This window comes from Alternaria rosae, assembly GCF_020736505.1.
Source record: "Alternaria rosae strain MPI-PUGE-AT-0040 chromosome Unknown BKA58scaffold_3, whole genome shotgun sequence".
NCBI lineage: Eukaryota > Fungi > Ascomycota > Dothideomycetes > Pleosporales > Pleosporaceae > Alternaria > Alternaria rosae.
The window spans coordinates 2,095,668-2,113,882 of NW_025763572.1; the positions used below are offsets into that span (position 1 = coordinate 2,095,668).

The window sequence follows — 18,215 nt, forward strand, 5'->3', positions numbered from 1 at the left end:
GAAGACCAGGATAAGGCCCGTGAAGTGCTCCTGTCTGCCCGCGCCTCCGCACCTGGGCAGTCCGGAAGCCGCAATTTGCTCTAGACCTAGTTCAGCTAGCATCAATCATCCCTTGCGGCGTGCTCAAGGACTCCCTGCTTCAGTCTGTAGACCCTTCATCACGCAATCATGGCAACCGGACAATCGTTAGCACAGCATTCGTGTATGAACCGAAATTATTGCTTACGCTATTGCGATGGTGTGAGTAATCGAGTTTGACGTAACGAAGTTCGGACCGTCGCCGAGGAACCGGCCGTTGTGGCCCGTGCAAGCCGTATATTCAGCAAAACTCGACAAAGATACAGGCGACTCTGAAGAGAGAAAAGCCTAGTCTGGAAACACAATGACTCTAAGCTGCGGGTGTTTGTATAAGTGAAGTGTGATTTCCTCTTCCCTAATTCTCATTGACAATCACCTTTGGTCTCTTTCAGCCCCAACTCTTCAGTCAGATCTTATCAGAATGTCAACACCATGTGCGATACAACGTGAGGCTCGTCTACGGCCAGGTGAAACATGTCGTAGCAAGGAACAATTTGCAGATGCTCAAGTGCTGCCCAAGTGGCTAATACCTGCCGACCGTCGAGGCTGGCGACGCGTTGTCCAAAACTTCACTCCATCATGGGTACGAGAACCTCTCTGCAATTTCAGCGGAATACAAAACTAACCAAGCCCTAGTTCGCTGTCACGATGGGTACAGGCATCGTCGCGATCTTGCTCAATGCCTTCTCTGAGCTCTACCCTCGTTACCATGGCTCGCTGAGAACCCTCAGTATCGCGTTCTTCATCTTGAACGTTCTCATATTCTCCATCATACTCTTGATATCCATCCTGAGATACACACTGTACCCCGCCACATGGACGCTGATGCTTCGGCATCCGGTGCAATCGCTCTTTCTTGGCACGATACCCATGGGATTTGCTACTATCGTTAACATGTTCGCTGCTATTTGCGTAACAGCTTGGGGTGGCTCGACGCCGTATATCGTTTGGGGAATGTGGTGGCTCGATGTTGCGCTGAGCGTCGCGTGTTGCCTCTGGCTACCTTTTCAGATGTAAGTTCATTTGCTTTTCTCTGAGAGCAGGAGTCTGGGCGTGTGGAGTTCAAGTATACGAAAACGAAATAACATCGTCAGCTAACACAACAGCAGGATGACAAAACACCACAACCGCCATGAGACGATGACAGCAGCCTGGCTTTTACCCATCGTATCTTGTATCGTTGCAGCAGCTTCTGGTGGTGTTGTCGCGTCAGTGCTACCTGAGCCAAACCATGCCCTCGTCACCATAGTCACCAGCTATGCGCTGTGGGGTATGGGCGTCCCGCTGGCACTCGTGGTTATGGTGATGTACTTCCACCGTCTCGCCATCCATAATCTTCCATCTCAGGAAGTAATCGTCAGTGTTTTCCTACCTCTTGGCCCCATGGGACAAGGCGGATACGCCGCGTTGAAGCTCGGTATTCAAGCTTCAAAGACCTTTCCAGAGACGAACACGCTGCATCCAATGGCTGGAGAGGTTCTTTACGTCCTAGGTTGGATGACCGCCATCATACTATGGGGATTTGGCTTGGTATGGCTATTCTTCGCAGTTGCGTCAATCAGTCAGAGCACGTTCCCTTTCAATATGGGTTGGTGGGGGTTCACCTTTCCCATTGGCGTCTTTACCATGTCTACCATTACCATTGGACAGGAACTTCCATCCGCATTCTTCAGGATTCTAGGTACGGTACTTGGTGCCAGTGTCATACTTCTATGGCTGGTAGTCGCTGTTGGTACTATGAAGAACATGTTGTATGGCAACATGTTCCAAGCGCCGTGCTTGCGCGAGATGGAGAAGAGAGCATGTGCAGCATCTGCTGAAATGCAACAGCAGGACGTGTAAAGATGACTAGTGCAAGACGTTTGTATATTCTGATACATACATATATACGTATTGTTCCGACACTCTTCACTTAGAAGAACGTGATCAAGACAGACCGAGTTCGTCGTTGTGTAAGGTGTATTAGATTACCTACTCATTTTGATCAAAACTCACTCAGCTTTCAGAGCGACAGATGTGTGTCGTGAAGTTCCGCACTATCCGGTACTGCAACATGATCATAAGGCCAGGGACCATAAAGCAGCCAGCAGCCTAGAAGACTAGAACATGCAGGCGAACCATCGACGACCTGAAAACATCCAGAAGTATTCTGATGATGAAACAGCAGGGGTTTTTTCTTTGTGTGCCAGAGAGTAACTACCAGAGCTACTCAAGGTATGCACAGGATTTGGTGAGCGTCGGACGGGTACAAGGACTGCCACGGTCTACGTGTATCTGACGGACATGTAGGTTTACTTATCGCGCGCACTGACGAAGGACCGATATGGAGGCTTTCTTGGCGTTTTTATGGCGCGAATGAGGCTGCAGTAGGCTCCAGTCGGACGCGTAACAACGCCAGTCTCACCCTGGGGATGCGGAAAGTAGCACAATGCGGGCCTGATTGGCCTGCATGGGGCCTTTCCGAGAGAGGCGGGAAGCAATTGACGGTGAAAGGGACACAGTGTTTCCCAGTAGGCCGGCTTGTCTAAGCGTTTCCAGCAACTTCCAATGTTGCGGCGGCGGAAGGAGCACGGACCCTAAGGCAACATCAAGCTAGCTCGAGCAGTGAGATCACCGACACTGTTCAAGCTCCAACTTACTTAAACCACCACGCCCCAAACACCAAAGACCCATCACCTCCATCTTACCCCCCCCCCACCCCACCCACAACCCATTCCACCGCGCTGCAAATCCCGGCGTCCCTCTTTGTACCGGAAAAGTAAAGTCGCAGCATTCCATAGAGACACATCAGCAAGATGTCCGCTGAACCAGACCACTCCAAGCCGAAGGTGGATCTTTCAAAGTACGTTCATTGCCACCAGCTGCATTTCTGCAACGAAGACTAACAGAACTCCAGGAACCCCGATGGCGCTGAGCCCAAGGATGTAGGCACTGCCGCACACTCATCTGAGACCGCCTTTACTGATCCGCCACAGAACGACGAGACCGCGACTGCCATCCTCAAGAAGAAGAAGAAGCCAAACTCGCTCATGTAAGTCGCCACGAAGCGACTCAAAGAAGCTATATTGACCTCCACAGTGTCACCGACGCCGTTAACGATGACAACTCCATTATCGCCCTCTCAAACAACACCATGGAGACGCTCCAGCTCTTCCGTGGTGACACAGTCCTCGTCAAGGGCAAGAAGCGGAAGGACACCGTTCTTATCGTGCTCGCCGACGACGACCTCGACGATGGTTCTGCGCGGATAAACCGTGTCGTTCGCCACAACCTGCGTGTCAAGCACGGTGATGTTATCACCATCCACCCGTGCCCTGACATCAAATACGTACGTAGCTACCTCTCCGAGATGCTGATTCAAAGCTGACTCTATTGCAGGCCAAGCGCATTGCAGTCCTTCCCATCGCCGACACCGTCGAAGGTATCACTGGTTCGCTGTTCGACGTTTTCCTCGCCCCATACTTCCGCGAAGCCTACCGACCGGTTCGTCAAGGCGACACTTTCACAGCCCGCGGTGGTATGCGCCAAGTGGAGTTCAAGGTCGTAGAGGTCGACCCACCAGAGTTCGGTATCGTTGCACAAGATACAGTCATCCACTGCGAGGGCGAGCCCATCCAGCGCGAGGACGAGGAGGGTAACCTCAACGAGGTTGGCTATGACGACATTGGTGGTTGCCGAAAGCAGATGGCGCAGATCCGAGAGTTGGTTGAGTTGCCACTGCGGCATCCTCAGCTCTTCAAGTCCATCGGTATCAAGCCCCCACGCGGTATCCTGATGTACGGTCCTCCCGGTACCGGTAAGACGCTGATGGCTCGTGCCGTCGCCAACGAGACCGGTGCCTTCTTCTTCCTGATCAACGGTCCCGAGATCATGTCCAAGATGGCTGGTGAGTCCGAGTCAAATCTGCGAAAGGCTTTTGAGGAGGCTGAGAAGAACTCCCCCGCGATCATCTTCATTGATGAAATCGACTCAATTGCGCCGAAGCGTGAGAAGACCAATGGTGAAGTCGAACGCCGTGTCGTCTCGCAACTGCTCACCCTTATGGACGGCATGAAGGCTCGCTCCAACGTCGTTGTTATGGCCGCCACTAACCGACCCAACTCCATCGACCCCGCCCTACGCCGATTCGGACGTTTCGACCGTGAAGTCGATATCGGTATTCCCGACCCTACCGGCCGTCTCGAGATTATGCAGATCCACACCAAGAACATGAAGCTCGGTGACGACGTCGATCTACAAACTATCGCTGCTGAGACTCACGGTTACGTCGGTTCGGATTTGGCATCGCTTTGCTCTGAGGCTGCCATGCAGCAGATTCGTGAGAAGATGGACCTCATCGATCTCGACGAGGACACCATTGACGCCGAGGTTCTGGACTCGCTGGGCGTGACCATGGAGAACTTCCGTTTCGCTCTTGGCGTATCCAACCCATCTGCCCTTCGCGAGGTCGCCGTCGTCGAGGTTCCCAACGTTCGGTGGGAGGACATTGGTGGTCTGGAGGAAGTCAAGCGCGAGCTCATTGAGTCCGTGCAGTACCCAGTCGACCACCCCGACAAGTTCCTCAAGTTCGGTATGTCTCCATCGCGAGGTGTACTGTTCTACGGTCCTCCTGGTACTGGTAAGACGCTCCTTGCCAAGGCTGTCGCCAACGAGTGCGCCGCCAACTTCATCTCCATCAAGGGTCCCGAACTACTCTCCATGTGGTTTGGTGAGTCTGAGAGCAACATCCGTGATATCTTCGACAAGGCGCGTGCCGCCGCGCCTTGCGTCGTCTTCTTGGACGAGTTGGACTCCATCGCCAAGTCCCGTGGTGGGTCTCAAGGAGATGCCGGTGGTGCGTCTGACCGTGTCGTCAACCAGCTCCTCACCGAGATGGACGGTATGACATCGAAGAAGAACGTCTTCGTCATCGGTGCTACCAACCGACCGGAACAGCTCGACAACGCTCTGTGCCGTCCTGGTCGTCTTGACACGCTCGTCTACGTTCCTCTGCCCGATCTGGCCTCGCGTGCCAGCATCATCAAGGCTCAGCTCCGCAAGACCCCTGTCGCCGAAGATGTCAACATCGACTTCATCGCCCAGAACACCCACGGATTCTCCGGTGCCGATCTTGGATTTGTCACCCAGCGTGCGGTTAAGCTCGCTATCAAGCAGTCTATTGCGATTGATATTGAGCGCCGCAAGGCTCGTGAGGCTGCTGGCGAGGACGTCGATATGGAGGTGGACGAGGAGGACCCAGTACCTGTGCTGACGAAGGCTCACTTCGAGGAGGCCATGCGCTCCGCTCGTCGCTCCGTCACCGATGTTGAGATCCGCCGGTACGAGGCCTTCGCACAGTCAATGAAGAACTCTGGAGGATCAAGCTTCTTCCGCTTCCCCGACGCTGAGAACGCAGCGGGTGGTGGTGAGCAGAACACCTTCGGCGCTGGTGGTGAGGACGAGGACCTGTATAACTAGAAAGTTGCAGGATCATGACGGATGGGTTTCCCTTTTTCATCGTCACACGGCATGAGGGGCGATTGACGTCTCATAGATAGATGGAGGCGCGCGTAATTGCTGGCGCTTTGACAGGATATCAGTAGTATCTTTCACGAACCAATGGCCTAAATGAGAATGCATGTTATCAATGAATATTTGCTGCGCCTACAACGACCTTGCATTGAGCTGTGTTACAATCTCTCACTTTACTCCCTTTCCATCACCGTGCACCTTCTACACCAATCCATCCATACTCCATAAACGGCCGAGCCTCCAACATGGTTGATTCTAACACTGTCCACTTGGCGCAGTGGTCTTGAGGCAAGGTTTCATGGGTATAGGCGAGGTCTCTAATCATCCGAGACAGCGGCCGGAACCCATCGATGCCGTTGGACGATGTCGCCCGCCCCACATTACAACGGCGTCGGCTGTGCGACCGATAGCATCATTCTTTAAGGCCTTTGCTTTGGAGTCTTCCCTTTCAACTACCCTGACTCAGGCGACACGAGCTCGCATTTCTGCTGTGGCATGGAAGGTGGACTCTTTCTCAGATTGCAGGAGGGACGATCACTTGTCGTCTTCGTATGTGATGTCGCAAACCTTCTCCAACTCCTTCATGACTGTCTTTGCACCGGCGTCGATTGCCGATTTCGGAATCTTCAAGTCGACGTCCTCTCCATTCTCTCCATCTCCATTCGTCGTTCCGTTGGTGCCGTTTACGCCGTTGGTTTGATCCTCCAGACCACGTGTTTGCTCTCTGATCTTCTGCATCGCCAGATTTCGGGCTTCTTCGCAGGTAGTAGCTTGGCCCGAGCGGAACAGATCGGTAATGTAGGCTCTTAGATCGTCTTTGAACCCAGAGGCCCGCAGGGATTCGTCTAGGGTGGATTCAATATTGCGGATGCCATCGCCAGAGAGAAGGGCCGAGTAAATGTTGTTCCGCAGGTCTTGGGAGATGCCGGACTGGGCCTGAGTCGTAGTTACATTGATGGATTGAGACATTATTCCGAGCTCGTGAGTCGTCAGGTGTGAGATTGTTGTGAAAAAGGAAAAAAGGAGGAGGTTCGTCTAAAGTTGTCAATACCGGGCGAGCTACCTTATAGCGAAGTAGTGGGTGATCCTGTTCGCGTAGACGACGGGGAGCTGGGCGCACGTGGGAATGTGCTTTGAAGCTCGGAGGCAGCCAGATGTCGTAATATGGGATGCAGCGTCTTAAACGACTGGCCGGGGTAGCCGTATTCGGGCAGATGCCGGCAGAGATGGCCCTAGTTCAACGTTGGCGGTGAAGATCGTTAGACGCATGTGCGTGGTTTACCGGGTGCCGTTGCGGGCTCGTGATGCGAACGATAACTTGCAAGATTGCACTTGCCGGATCCGAGAGCGAGCAGGTGCAGCTTGGGCAATGGAGGGGAGAGGCCGGGAGCGGCGCAGCGAGAGGGGGAGGCTAGGAGACTGGAGCAAGTGTGTCCATGTGCGAAGCCGCCCGACGTGGATAGGCAGGTGGTGGTGAGAGCTGAGTGTTTGGTACCTGCATCCTTTATCGCAATATTGGTTCCAAGCTGGTAGGGGAAGCTCGGACCTCGAGGGCTCTTTCCCGCTTTGGCTTGGGTGGCCCTGCTAGCCGCCTGTCGACGGTATTGGTATTGGCATCCAGAAGCAGGCGAGCCAGTTTACGTTGCCGTCTTGAGCAGAGCGCTCTTCCTCCTACTGTGCACTGCTGCTGTCTTCTCACTGCTCCCAATAGTCATCCTGGCAGACTTCTTTCTACCTCAGGCAAAGGCGTAGGGCGACTGCAGGGACCATCGCAGCCCCCGAGGATACGCGCTTCCCCATCAGGCGTCGACGACAAAGCGCTTAGGGACCGGCACGCCTGGCCGCCTGCGAAGACCTTCACCCTCCCCGCCTTGCACTCTGCAGTGCCACGGCTAGCAGTGTATCTGAGACTGCGCCCAGGATAGCCCGACTTGCTCCCGCTGGAGACGAAACACGCCGGCTCAATCTCGCTTCGTCTCAGACAGGGTGCCCTATCGACGACACTGGACCGGCCTGCGCGACATCGCCATCGATAACACAGACGTCGTCCCCTCGACGAGCTTGCTGCGAGGGCTTGGCAGCATCACCTCACTCCACCCTCTGCCAACCCTCCGACTCCCGACGAGGCCGTCGACGTCACTCCCATCATGGCCTACACGACCAAGTACCATGAGGACTCGGACGCCGATGACGAGTTTGAGCGCCAGGGCATCTCTAGCCCGACCCTACCCGCCGAGTACGAGAGCTCTCCCACGAGCTCCGGTCCGCTGAGTACTGAACACACGCCCACCACCTTCACCCATTCGCGCGACAGCAAGAGCAGCCCGACGGGGCACATAATGGAGTGGAACGAGGACCAGACGGCTGACTTCATCGCGGACCTGGGCCTGGAGCAGTACTCGGATACCTTTGCTAGTACGTCGCACGCCGCGCACACCACGCATTGTTTGCTAACCCATTGTTTGTAGACGAGGGCATCACCGGCGACGTGCTCGCCGCGCTCCAGCATGCCGAGCTGAAGGAGCTGGGCGTCGGCAGTGTAGGCCACCGCCTGACAATCCTCAAGGCCGTCTACGAGATCAAGGTACGGCAGAATGTGCCCATGGACCCCGACGACTACGTCCCGCTATGTGAGTCCATTGTCTTTGCCATGGCGTTGCACGTCTAACCACCACCTCAGCCGCGGATACGTCGGCACAGGAAGCGCCGCCAACCCAAGACGACTTCGCCAAGGTCATTCGCGTAGTCCAGGCGCGCGACGAGCGCATACACACGGCCGAATCGGAGCTGCGGCATCTCAGAGAAGACCTCAGCAGGGTCATGGACGAGAACAAGCGGCTACGAGAGGAGATCCTGCCACTCGTGCGCATGCTCAAGGACAACCAACCCCTGCCTACGCCCCACGAGCACTCCGTCACATCGCCACCTGCAACTCAAGAGAGATCTGGTGGCAGCAGTCTTTCGCGTAAGTTCTCTACCAAGAAGCTTTTCCTTGGATCCGCGCCAAAGAACCCCTCTCCAACAATCCAAGAACATCGCGCTCTTGTCGATCATTCTTCTTTGGACCCTTCCGCAGCAGCCGTCGCAGCCTCCTCACACCTCACAGCATCTCTCGGTGGTGGCCCGCAACTGTCGCCCAACTCCATCGCCCAACCCTCCCCGACATCCCCCGCATACACACAAGGCCAAGGCCGCCAGTACAACCGCGAAATACCCCGAAGCGGGCACGACCACGACGGCAGCTCAGGTTGGAGTCAAAACACATGGAATTCAGACACAACTGCTGTATCCGACCGCAATCGCGACCCCCGCGCTACGCCCGCACCACTGTCATCACGACAGATGCGAAACAACGCTGCACCAACACCGAACCCCGACGATCGCGACCCACCACTCTCTGGCGGTTCAAGCTCAATGAACACCTCCGCATCCAATCCCGCATCCACGCCATCCACGAACCCGCAAGTTGAAATCTTCAAATCGTTCCGAGTCTCCATCGACGATCCGTGCCACAAGGTGCTTCCGGTTGCGCTTAAGAAATACAACATAACGGCAGATTGGCGCCAGTATGCCCTGTATATTGTACACGGTGATCAGGAGCGCTGTCTGGGACTCAACGAGAGGCCGCTGATATTGTTCAAACAGCTTGACAAGGAAGGCCGGAAACCCATGTTCATGCTTAGGAAGCATGCCGCACCGCAAGAAGGCCATGTCAGCACTGTGGGCGGAAACGATGTACGGCCCGTCAATCCACAGACAGAGAGCTTCGGGTGGGGTAGCCAGAATAGAGGGACACCCCTGCCCGGAGGCGTTCTGTAGACGACTACCACGCTATCGAATAGAAGAGGTGTTGCTGTCTGGAAGAGGATAGCATTGTAAGACTATGGGTATTGTTGAGAACGACCTCCTTCGATACTGCTGTCGATCGATTGTCGCTGTTGTGAACGACATCACCACAGCATACATGGAAGAAGGAATGTCTTCCAAGCGTCAGACTTGCGATTAAGGAGCATACAAGATGTCATCATTACAGCATCTTGCGTGGCATGGATAGCGAGAGACGCTCGTTCAGTGCGGTCAGCGTCTACCCAAGCATAGTCGGAGTTTTGGCGTATCTACGGTTGCTGGTACCATTCACATTCACGCCTAGGAAAAGGCTGCGATTTTAGGTGTTTTTGAAGCAAACCTGAGGGAAGAAAAAGGAGAAGGATAAAGACGGTGTGATGGGATACAGATGGGATTTTCTGAGACGACCTCGTTGTACTATTTCATGACCACATTATAGGAGATTTGTGCAGCGAGCACCTGCTGATTCATTCAAAACATATTTTCGACGCGTACAGCGAAAGCGTCATCGTAGTGTATTCTACTTTATTTCTCACAATGCAACGACGTGTTATTCGCTGTTCATTTCGACTCACTCCAACCTGTTCTCGTGGTGCAGCTCTATTACATGCATGCGAAGCACTAGAACTGCAGTCCTGGCCACTAAACTTAGCTCATGTTCTCGGGTTACCTTACACATGCTACTACCTTGTCCGTGTGTTGCCTCGAGTCATGGAACACTACGTGTTGGGTGTGATTCCCCGGCCTTGCATACATGATACGCGTCACGATGCAGGTACCGAGAGTATTGTCACATCAATCGCTGCGACCGTGTTTGGTTTTGCTTCGTTGCTATTTTCGCCACCGGGGGCATGGAGGAAGGCGGAAGGAGGGATGTATATTTAGCTCGTAGCCCCTCGCCGTCTCAACTACATCGTAGTGTGCAGCGGCTTATTCCGTTGATGATGCTGTTACAGAGGTTGTTGTGTGCCTGAGGCCGAGGGAATGGAATAGATAGGGCATGCGGCTAGCGCAAGCAGAAGAGAGCGCTCCGTACATTCGATAGCTCTGTCTTTGAATGACATGAAGGCTCTTGGATAGAACTCGTGTCGTTCTTCTCAAATATAGACCACCTTTGTAGTTTTCTATCGTCTCCTTCGCATGCAAAATACATTTAATCTTACTCTGCCTTCCACATCATGGGTATCTTATCAGCGGTTGCCGTGCTCGTTACAGCGAACTAGCTTTTCTCTCTCTTCTTCTCCTTCATTGTATACCACAGCTTCCATCAAAACGGCTTAGCAGCTTTCCTCGCCTCCGCCTTCCCACTGACCGGATCCCTAAACTCCTTCCAACTAACCGGATGCATAACCCTCCCCTCTTCACTCCTAGCCAGCACAACACCAAACTCGTTGCGATCCGTAGCGACATAGTAATTGCCGCTATCTCCCAAACTGATGACTGTGCCTCTGACCAGATCACCGACCCTGAAGCTTTCCTCAATCTTTATCTTATCCTTCTCTGTAGCCCGAATATCTTCGCGTCGGATCTGCGCCAGGAAGGCTTCGCGACAGACGGCGTTGTCGATGACGAGGATTTCGCAGCTGGCGAAGCGTGGGCCGAGGCGCGTTATGCGGACTAGGACGGTGCTGGAGACGGTCGGGAGGAGGGGCACGCCGCCGCCAGAGTTGGGACCGAGGATACCAGGGTCGGTGGAGGTGGGAGGACGCGTTATTGAGAGGAGCGGTGCGAGTTTGCCGGACTTGGAAGATGCGCTTTGTGTGGAGGGATGTGATGGCGAAGAGAAAACGGGTCCGGCTATTGAGGCGTAGATTTGCGAGTCGTGGATGTGTGTTCCTGGACCAGGACTGTATTTGTCGACGCTTCCGAGCAATTGCCCTGGTAGCGCTATTGAAGGAAGCGCCATTGTAGTGGAGGGATGAAGCTGTGTCTTCCTAAGATTGTGTTCCTGAGAGTCTTTCTCCTTCAGTCTCTGCGACGGTACTAGTGATAAGGCAGTACGTTGCTTTCGATTTTCAGTGTGTCAATCGATTCGCGATCTGGTCCGTCGGTAGTGTGAAATCGTCCGTGTTGGGGCAATGTCTGTGGATGCGGTTTTGGAGCTGCGTTAATTGGTGTTGCTCGCTGGGATCTATGACTTTTTAGCTGCGGAAGCTTACGTCATTCGCCTAAAGTTGCCGCTATGCGCGTTGATTGGAAGTCACGCAAACCTAATAAGATGCGGTCGATTCTGACAAGTCGGTATTACACTAGGATGTTTGCTGTGAAGCTACAAATCTTGCGCGTCCTGGCGCTAGACTCCGTGCCCCGGCCGAGGCCTTGCTGCTCGAATCATACAATCACTTCCGCATATACAAGCAGAAGAACGCCGGTTTTGTACCAACCATGTATCTAGCACCTTGCTCCAATCGCCGAGCCATGCAATCCCACGCAAAACAGTCATGAAAATCATTCGCTCATGGTAACGGTCCGGTAGAAGACGCGCCCAATCTGCCCCTCGAACAGGTTCATACGTGTTCCCTCTGTCCTGGGCCTGACTCTACGGTCTGCCGGCGACTAAACGGCCTGGTAGAGGAGTAAGGGTTCGCCGATATTTTCTATCTCGGGGATGGTGCATTTCAGGTCAAAGGCTTTGGATAGCACGATCTTGAAGATCTGAAGCAGAGTCAGCGTGGGTTTAGCAATGGGGTTGGACAGCTCTCACCTTCTGCACGTTGATGCTATGGCTGGTCGAGCTGAAGATTAGACTAGCCTTCATTGCTCGCGCAAATCGCTTAGCCTAAATCCTGTTAGTCCTTCGGCTCTGGATTGTTTCTTGGGACGGTTCATACTTGATTAGATATCTCCTCCTGCTCTTCGCGCGGGAAGTTGACAAAGTGGTCGTATTTTGTGCCGACCAAGAATGGGATGGCAGTCTTGTTGAAGCCGCGTCCCTGTCTGTACCACTCCTTGATGGAGTTCAATGTGCTTTTTCGTGTCAGGTCGAACATGAAGAGTATTGCAACAGCATCGTTGCAGACCAAGGGCAACATGTTGACGAATTCACGTTGACCACCCAAATCCCAGATGGAGAAGGTGATCTCCGTGTTCCGAATGGAGATGGTCTTTTCCATGAAGTTGACACCTGTGGTTGTCAGAATGTGCATTTTGTGAAACGTGCTTGTGCAACCCACCGAGCGTTTGGATGTAGTCTTCGTCCCAGCTGCCCTCGACGTACTTGACCATTAGACTGGTCTTTCCGATCTGCGCGTCTCCGACCATGCCGACCTTGATGACGACGCTGGCATTTTTGGCAGCCTCCTGTTGTTGCTGTTGGGCGCTCCCTCGCTGGTCTTGATATGAGTTTGACCGCGTGTTGCCCTCGGAAGTCGGATAGCGTCCCATCTGTGAGCTGGGCCGCGAATGCGACTGGCCCATGTGTGTTTCTTTGTTGGCATCGTAGTAGCCGTGCCGTGGAGGTGTGTCGGCGTCTGATGATGTGTTGAAGCGCGTCCCGTTGTGTGTCGTGTACTGGTACGCGGTGTCTGAGTAGGATGTTGACGGTCGGTGAGGCTGCTCGTAGGGGTTGGGACTGTTATTAAGGCTCGTGTTTTGGCTGAGGTCTGGTAGCGGTGTGACAGTCGAGGCGGTAATGGTCGAGCTCATGCTGTCGTCGGCGACGTCCATGGTCTGGTCCATGTGCTTCTGCGCTTCCTGTTCCGCTTCGACAGGCACCTGCTCGGGCTGCATTGGCTCGGGTTGCAGTTGCTGGGGCGGCAGCTGCTCAGGCTGCACTTGCTGCACTTCTGTGGCAGCGACGTAGGGCTGCTGCGCCGGTTCCTGACTCGAGTATTCTGGCTCCATGGCTAGTATGTCTCAGCGGCCCCGCGGGTGTTGACCTGAGCTGAAAGCGCGCTGGCACGCGTCAAGACGGTGAATGCAAGCTGACAATGTGTTTTCTTCTTCCTTGGCGACTCTGCTTCTCGAACAATTCTATGCAACTTTAAGGGGGAGACACAGTATTACGGGCGCGGCCTCCGTGGTGTTGACCTGGGATGTGCGGGATGCGATTGGACTGGGGGTAGCGCAGTGTTTCGCTCCAGAGATGCACGCAACAGCCCCAGTGGGCACCTAAGAGAGGGGGCGTCATAGCGTGGTCCGATACGCCGATCGATAAGCCGCCTCGAAAAACATTTGGCGGGACAAATTCCAGCGCCAACTTTTTTACGGCTGCCACAAGACACCCCAAAACACAACCTCACACACTCACGCAGTATGGCGAAGCGACCCGCAGACTCAGAGCAAGAGCAGGAGGCTATCAAAAATGGAGATCGTCCCATGGAAATCGACCAGCACAACGAAGTGGGCGACTTTGAGGATGAGTTCGAAGATGAATTTGAGAGCGAGGATGAGATTCTCGAAGCAGGTGTAGATGGACGGCCAGACGAAGAGCGCGAAGCTGAAGAGCGTGAGAGTAGGTGGTCGGACAGAATTTCAAACATGCAATAACTAACGCCTCCAGATGGCATGGATGTGGACCAAGATACTTTCATTCCCGGTCGTCACAAACTCTCACCAGGCGAGACATTGAACCCCGATCTTTCCACATACGAGATGCTTCACGCGCTCGAAGCACCATGGCCCTGTCTCTCATGCGACATCGTACCCGACAATCTAGGCGCAGACCGCAAAACATACCCTGCAACCGTCTACTCAGTGGCCGGCACACAAGCAGCGCGAGGAAGGGACAAGGAGAACCAGATTATGGTCATGAAGATGAGCAGTCTATCGCGAATGGAGAAGGAGGATGAAGAGGACGATGACGAAGAATCCGACGACGAGGCCTCAGATCCTATCCTCGAGACAAAGTCGATACCGTTGACGAGCTGCACGAACCGCATACGCGCCCACCAGACACCGCAAGCCACATCCGCACAACCTCCTACGACTCTTACCGCCGCCATGACCGAGTCAGGACAGGTCTTGATCCACGACGTTACCCCACACCTCACAGCCTTCGACACGCCCGGTACTACCATCTCACCTACACAAAACAAGCCTGTCTGCACGATTCGCGCACATGGATCAAACGAGGGTTATGCGCTAGATTGGTCGCCACTGATACCAGAAGGAAAGCTCCTGACGGGTGACTGTAGCGGAAAGATCTTTGCGACGACACGGACACAGGGTGGAGGTTTTGTCACAGACACCACGCCTTATACCGGTCACAGTGGCTCAGTAGAGGAGCTCCAGTGGTCACCGACCGAGAAGCACGTATTCTCCTCTGCGTCGAGCGATGGCACAGTCAAGATCTGGGACGCGCGGTCAAAGTCACGGAAGCCGGTGCTCAGTGTACAAGTCTCAAAAACGGATGTCAACGTACTGAGTTGGTCACACCAAACCGCCCATCTCCTCGCTACCGGTGCAGACGACGGCGAGTGGGGAGTCTGGGACCTGCGACAATGGAAGCCCTCTACCGATATGTCGAGCGAGAAGAAGCCTTCACCAGTTGCGTCATACACTTTCCACAAGGAGCAGATTACCTCGGTCGAGTGGCATCCTACAGACGACAGTATCGTGCTTGTATGCGCCGGCGACAACACCCTCACTCTGTGGGATCTGGCCGTTGAACTCGACGACGAAGAGAGCAAGTACACAGCAGGTGTCCAAGATGTACCGCCGCAATTGCTGTTCGTGCATTACATGGAGCAGATCAAGGAGGCGCACTGGCACCCGCAGATTCCGGGCGCCATCATGGCTACAGGAGGATCAGGATTCAATGTTTTCAAAACGATCAGTGTATAAAGTAGTGCCACATCTGCCCAAAATTTCAAAGATTTTACCCTCCTTGGGTTCATGCATTCCGATGCGCCTTTTCTCCTATGTTACGCATATGCTGCACTTCAAGGTATCCATCTTCCCAACACCTGCATCAATCTCGCGTTCCATCAACGCAACCCATATTGCAAGCCAATACCACCACTACTACCAGCGACCATTATTACAAGCAACCCTGGGCCCAAGCCACACACACGACGGACAGCCCCTACCCCGAATCCCACATCCGGACCCCTATCTACGCGCTCCCCTTTCCGCATCCAAAATGGCATGTTAAACTCGGTACCGGCGAGGCGTATGAAGTTACGAGTCCGATCTGGGGGGAGTATGATGCTGAGGTAGGATATGTGAACGGTGTGGGTGAGGTGAGGAAGAGTATTGAAAGTTATGTGGGGCATGAGGGTGACAAGGAGAATGATGACGAAAAAGATATCAGAAGAGTGAAGAGGACATTGGACGACGTTTGTGAAATGCACTGCGAGAACGTAAAGAGGAAGCGGTTTAGGAATGCGTAGAAAGTTGGGAAGTAGTCAACGATTATACCACTACTCAAGCCACTGGGGCTCTTCATTTCAAAGCAAGTGGGAGTATGAATATGAATAGGTTCTTGAATTTACACAGGTCTTTGTATAGGCTTCGGCTGCACTGCCGTCGCCGAAGCACCTGGCACCGGGAACAATGGCGTAGACACCTCGTTCATTTCCCGGATTTTCTTGATCAAATTGCTGCCATAGTGTTAGCTTACTGTGCTTGCATCTCCACCTTGAGGACATGGACTCACCTAACAGGTAGATTCAATCTATCCTGTTCTCTCCAAAGAATGCCAACAACCTTCTCTCGCCCTCGACTGTGATCTTCCAAGTGTTCTGTGATCAATTGTCTACCCAACTCTTTACTGCATCCGTAGATTTTCTGGGTGCAACCGTCGAAACTGCAGATCCAAGAGTCGCGGGGGCCATTAGCTTCATATGTCGGTAACGGTGTTGATATTATCGGTGGCGATACTATTGATTTAGCATTTCCTGATGACGATGCTGGCTTCGCGTGGGGAGGGAGATTAGAGGGTCGGTAACGGAGCGGAAGAGGTGGTACGGCGCTGACTCCTTCAGACGCAGAGTCCGAATCGCCGGTTGTAGGTGGAGATTCAGGTGCTATGGATGCACTGGCTGTACGTTTCCGTCGATCCTTCTCGTCTTGATCACCATCCGTATCGTCTAGTTTTCTCTTCTCTCGATCCGGTGATAGGGCGTGGGTCGGTGTGTCGATGCTTTCTTCCTCATCATCTTCATCGCTACTTATAGCGTTGCTGCTTTGCTCGGCTTCCGAGTCGTCACTTGCCGGTACGGGTGCTTTCCCCTTCCCGCCTTTCTGTCTCCCTGGCTTAATGCTGATCCCTTTGCTCTTGCCAGAAAACTTTCCACTCGTAGGTCTTAGCACAGATAGCCGGCCCTGCTTCCGTCTAGCAGGTGGTCTACGCACAGGTGTTGTTATTGCGTCATCTTCTTCGTCGGACGTATCTGAAGAACCGCTTTCACCGTGTCTCAGAGTTCCGTGATCCTTCCGTGGTTTCAGTTCCACACCTTCAGCTCGCCGTTGTTCGGCTGCGGAGAGTGTATGTCCAGCTGTCAGCTCTTGGTATATCGGTTCGGAGGCAAAGAACTGTATGTTTTTCCGCCGCGGGTGGTCCATCATGTAGCACAGATTCTGTGCATGCACCAGAAGCACATTCTTCGCAGTGTCCACTTCCTCGATCTCGTATCGTCTGACAATGAGTTCGGCAACGCGATCCACCGTTATGTGATTCCGTCCTGCTCGTAGAACCCGTTGGTTCACTGTTTTCTGCATGAATTCGAAGAGTGCGGCCGCCTCCCACCAGTTGTCGTCTTTCTTCGGCGCTTCCGTTGGTTTCGGTGTCGTATTTGTTTGTGCCGTTTTGGAAGCTGGCGCTGGTGCAGGTGCGGACTTCTGGGTCCTCGCTGAGCGTTCGGGTTGGATCTGAGAATAGCGCCCTTCGATTCGTGCCTTACAATTATCGAAGTCTTTCTACATGTACGTTAGATTCGGCACACATTCGAGCTCCATGCTTCCTACCGGAAACCGCCGTCTGAAACGTTGATAGATAGGCGTGTTACTCCAGCTCAGTCCCTGGGCTTTGTTCAGAAAGCACATCATGAGGAACAGATGATGTTGGTCGAATAGTCTCTCAGCCATGGCCACATCATTGCAAGGAAAACGCTCGTCTTCTGCGTACTGTGCCGTGTTAGTGCCACTCTGTTGCATGATCCTAACATGTGCCGACCTCTTGGAAGACCAATTCTGCACTGGGTCCGCTACTCTTCTTCCGCGACTCGCCGTAAATGTCTGTGACAAAGTATAGAAGTTCCACAGCCTGAACCATCTGGTCGTAGATGGGCTTGTATTGCGCTGTCGGTCGTATCTCGAACCAGCCTGCCTGGCCTTGCGCCCAAATTACGTATGCGCCGTCGGTCATTTCGCCGTAGGAGAAGCGCGTGACATGTTCTATTTCAATTTCCATGGGCTTGTAGGGTTTCTTCAAAACTGCAGTCGCGTTAGCCGGAACTCTGTGCTTGGTCGTCGCGTCCAACAGCCGACAAGCATGTCTCACATACGATATTTCAGCTGGCTGCGCCCCGGAGTCTCCAGTCGCCCTTCCACTCGCAGTGGGGTATCCGCATATGCAGCAAGAAGACTGGCAGGCTTGCCATTGCTTTCGAAGACAATTCGCGCATCGCTCAAGACAAAGATCTCCCAGTCGTCGGAATTGGTATTGGAGGCGTCGAGTGGCTTGAGTACCTCGGATTCTGGAGTTGGCATATTAAAAAATGATATCGGGTATGTCGCATGCTGCGGTGTTAACAAAACAGGGCTACCTGTCCAATTTCAGGTAAAAGATGTAGTGGGGATGAGCAATGCGGGCGGGCGCGAAGGGCGCGAGACGGGAT

General features: G+C 53.7%; 8 protein-coding genes across 8 annotated transcripts; 4 read left to right on the forward strand and 4 right to left on the reverse strand.

Annotated features, from left to right (window-relative positions):
* Nucleotides 1-335: 335 nt before the first annotated feature.
* Nucleotides 336-2,145, forward strand: BKA58DRAFT_129634 (C4-dicarboxylate transporter/malic acid transport protein-like protein). The gene is made up of 3 exons (XM_046164359.1): nucleotides 336-661; nucleotides 715-1,091; nucleotides 1,188-2,145. The coding sequence occupies exons 1-3, from the start codon at nucleotides 500-502 to the stop codon at nucleotides 1,918-1,920; spliced, it is 1,272 nt and encodes a 423-aa protein (XP_046027813.1). The 5' UTR covers nucleotides 336-499; the 3' UTR covers nucleotides 1,921-2,145.
* A 561-nt stretch (nucleotides 2,146-2,706) lies between these two features.
* BKA58DRAFT_335235 (P-loop containing nucleoside triphosphate hydrolase protein) lies at nucleotides 2,707-5,708 on the forward strand. The gene is made up of 5 exons (XM_046168236.1): nucleotides 2,707-2,920; nucleotides 2,975-3,002; nucleotides 3,054-3,109; nucleotides 3,157-3,406; nucleotides 3,457-5,708. Exons 1-5 carry the CDS (start codon nucleotides 2,874-2,876, stop codon nucleotides 5,533-5,535), a joined length of 2,460 nt encoding a protein of 819 aa, XP_046027814.1. The 5' UTR covers nucleotides 2,707-2,873; the 3' UTR covers nucleotides 5,536-5,708.
* Nucleotides 5,709-5,829: 121 nt separating this feature from the next.
* BKA58DRAFT_129649 (uncharacterized protein) lies at nucleotides 5,830-6,703 on the reverse strand. The gene has a single exon (XM_046164360.1). The coding sequence runs from the start codon at nucleotides 6,556-6,558 to the stop codon at nucleotides 6,124-6,126; it is 435 nt and encodes a 144-aa protein (XP_046027815.1). The 5' UTR covers nucleotides 6,559-6,703; the 3' UTR covers nucleotides 5,830-6,123.
* Nucleotides 6,704-7,736: 1,033 nt separating this feature from the next.
* BKA58DRAFT_399999 (uncharacterized protein) lies at nucleotides 7,737-9,408 on the forward strand (the record flags this gene model as incomplete). The annotated part of the gene is made up of 3 exons (XM_046171574.1): nucleotides 7,737-8,004; nucleotides 8,058-8,219; nucleotides 8,270-9,408. The coding sequence occupies 3 exons, from the start codon at nucleotides 7,737-7,739 to the stop codon at nucleotides 9,406-9,408; spliced, it is 1,569 nt and encodes a 522-aa protein (XP_046027816.1).
* Nucleotides 9,409-10,446: 1,038 nt separating this feature from the next.
* Nucleotides 10,447-11,645, reverse strand: BKA58DRAFT_129750 (exosome component 1). Its single transcript, XM_046164362.1, has one exon. The coding sequence runs from the start codon at nucleotides 11,339-11,341 to the stop codon at nucleotides 10,703-10,705; it is 639 nt and encodes a 212-aa protein (XP_046027817.1). The 5' UTR covers nucleotides 11,342-11,645; the 3' UTR covers nucleotides 10,447-10,702.
* Nucleotides 11,646-11,660: 15 nt separating this feature from the next.
* Nucleotides 11,661-13,549, reverse strand: BKA58DRAFT_335244 (P-loop containing nucleoside triphosphate hydrolase protein). The gene is made up of 4 exons (XM_046168237.1): nucleotides 12,609-13,549; nucleotides 12,267-12,559; nucleotides 12,140-12,214; nucleotides 11,661-12,090 (listed from the first exon to the last, which is right to left on the reverse strand). The coding sequence occupies exons 1-4, from the start codon at nucleotides 13,276-13,278 to the stop codon at nucleotides 11,992-11,994; spliced, it is 1,137 nt and encodes a 378-aa protein (XP_046027818.1). The 5' UTR covers nucleotides 13,279-13,549; the 3' UTR covers nucleotides 11,661-11,991.
* Nucleotides 13,550-15,280, forward strand: BKA58DRAFT_428186 (glutamate-rich WD repeat-containing protein 1). Its single transcript, XM_046173007.1, has 2 exons — nucleotides 13,550-13,888; nucleotides 13,937-15,280. The coding sequence occupies exons 1-2, from the start codon at nucleotides 13,690-13,692 to the stop codon at nucleotides 15,217-15,219; spliced, it is 1,482 nt and encodes a 493-aa protein (XP_046027819.1). The 5' UTR covers nucleotides 13,550-13,689; the 3' UTR covers nucleotides 15,220-15,280.
* Nucleotides 15,281-15,757: 477 nt separating this feature from the next.
* On the reverse strand, nucleotides 15,758-18,185 carry BKA58DRAFT_129689 (uncharacterized protein). The gene is made up of 5 exons (XM_046164361.1): nucleotides 17,883-18,185; nucleotides 17,552-17,811; nucleotides 17,344-17,502; nucleotides 16,034-17,295; nucleotides 15,758-15,977 (listed from the first exon to the last, which is right to left on the reverse strand). Exons 1-5 carry the CDS (start codon nucleotides 18,085-18,087, stop codon nucleotides 15,866-15,868), a joined length of 1,998 nt encoding a protein of 665 aa, XP_046027820.1. The 5' UTR covers nucleotides 18,088-18,185; the 3' UTR covers nucleotides 15,758-15,865.
* Nucleotides 18,186-18,215: the final 30 nt, after the last annotated feature.

Coding starts and splice junctions, on each gene's coding strand:
- BKA58DRAFT_129634 (XM_046164359.1), top strand. CDS start 500: ATGTCAACACCATGTGCGATACAACGTGAGGCTCGTCTACGGCCAGGT. Junction 662..714: donor AAAACTTCACTCCATCATGG/GTACGAGAACCT, acceptor ACCAAGCCCTAG/TTCGCTGTCACGATGGGTAC. Junction 1,092..1,187: donor CTCTGGCTACCTTTTCAGAT/GTAAGTTCATTT, acceptor ACACAACAGCAG/GATGACAAAACACCACAACC.
- BKA58DRAFT_335235 (XM_046168236.1), top strand. CDS start 2,874: ATGTCCGCTGAACCAGACCACTCCAAGCCGAAGGTGGATCTTTCAAA. Junction 2,921..2,974: donor CCGAAGGTGGATCTTTCAAA/GTACGTTCATTG, acceptor ACAGAACTCCAG/GAACCCCGATGGCGCTGAGC. Junction 3,003..3,053: donor ATGGCGCTGAGCCCAAGGAT/GTAGGCACTGCC, acceptor GATCCGCCACAG/AACGACGAGACCGCGACTGC.
- BKA58DRAFT_129649 (XM_046164360.1), bottom strand. CDS start 6,558: ATGTCTCAATCCATCAATGTAACTACGACTCAGGCCCAGTCCGGCATC.
- BKA58DRAFT_129750 (XM_046164362.1), bottom strand. CDS start 11,341: ATGGCGCTTCCTTCAATAGCGCTACCAGGGCAATTGCTCGGAAGCGTC.
- BKA58DRAFT_335244 (XM_046168237.1), bottom strand. CDS start 13,278: ATGGAGCCAGAATACTCGAGTCAGGAACCGGCGCAGCAGCCCTACGTC. Junction 12,215..12,266: donor AGGAGGAGATATCTAATCAA/GTATGAACCGTC, acceptor AACAGGATTTAG/GCTAAGCGATTTGCGCGAGC. Junction 12,091..12,139: donor ATAGCATCAACGTGCAGAAG/GTGAGAGCTGTC, acceptor ACTCTGCTTCAG/ATCTTCAAGATCGTGCTATC.
- BKA58DRAFT_428186 (XM_046173007.1), top strand. CDS start 13,690: ATGGCGAAGCGACCCGCAGACTCAGAGCAAGAGCAGGAGGCTATCAAA. Junction 13,889..13,936: donor CGAAGCTGAAGAGCGTGAGA/GTAGGTGGTCGG, acceptor TAACGCCTCCAG/ATGGCATGGATGTGGACCAA.
- BKA58DRAFT_129689 (XM_046164361.1), bottom strand. CDS start 18,087: ATGCCAACTCCAGAATCCGAGGTACTCAAGCCACTCGACGCCTCCAAT. Junction 17,812..17,882: donor GCGCAGCCAGCTGAAATATC/GTATGTGAGACA, acceptor ACGCGACTGCAG/TTTTGAAGAAACCCTACAAG. Junction 15,978..16,033: donor AGATTGAATCTACCTGTTAG/GTGAGTCCATGT, acceptor ACACTATGGCAG/CAATTTGATCAAGAAAATCC.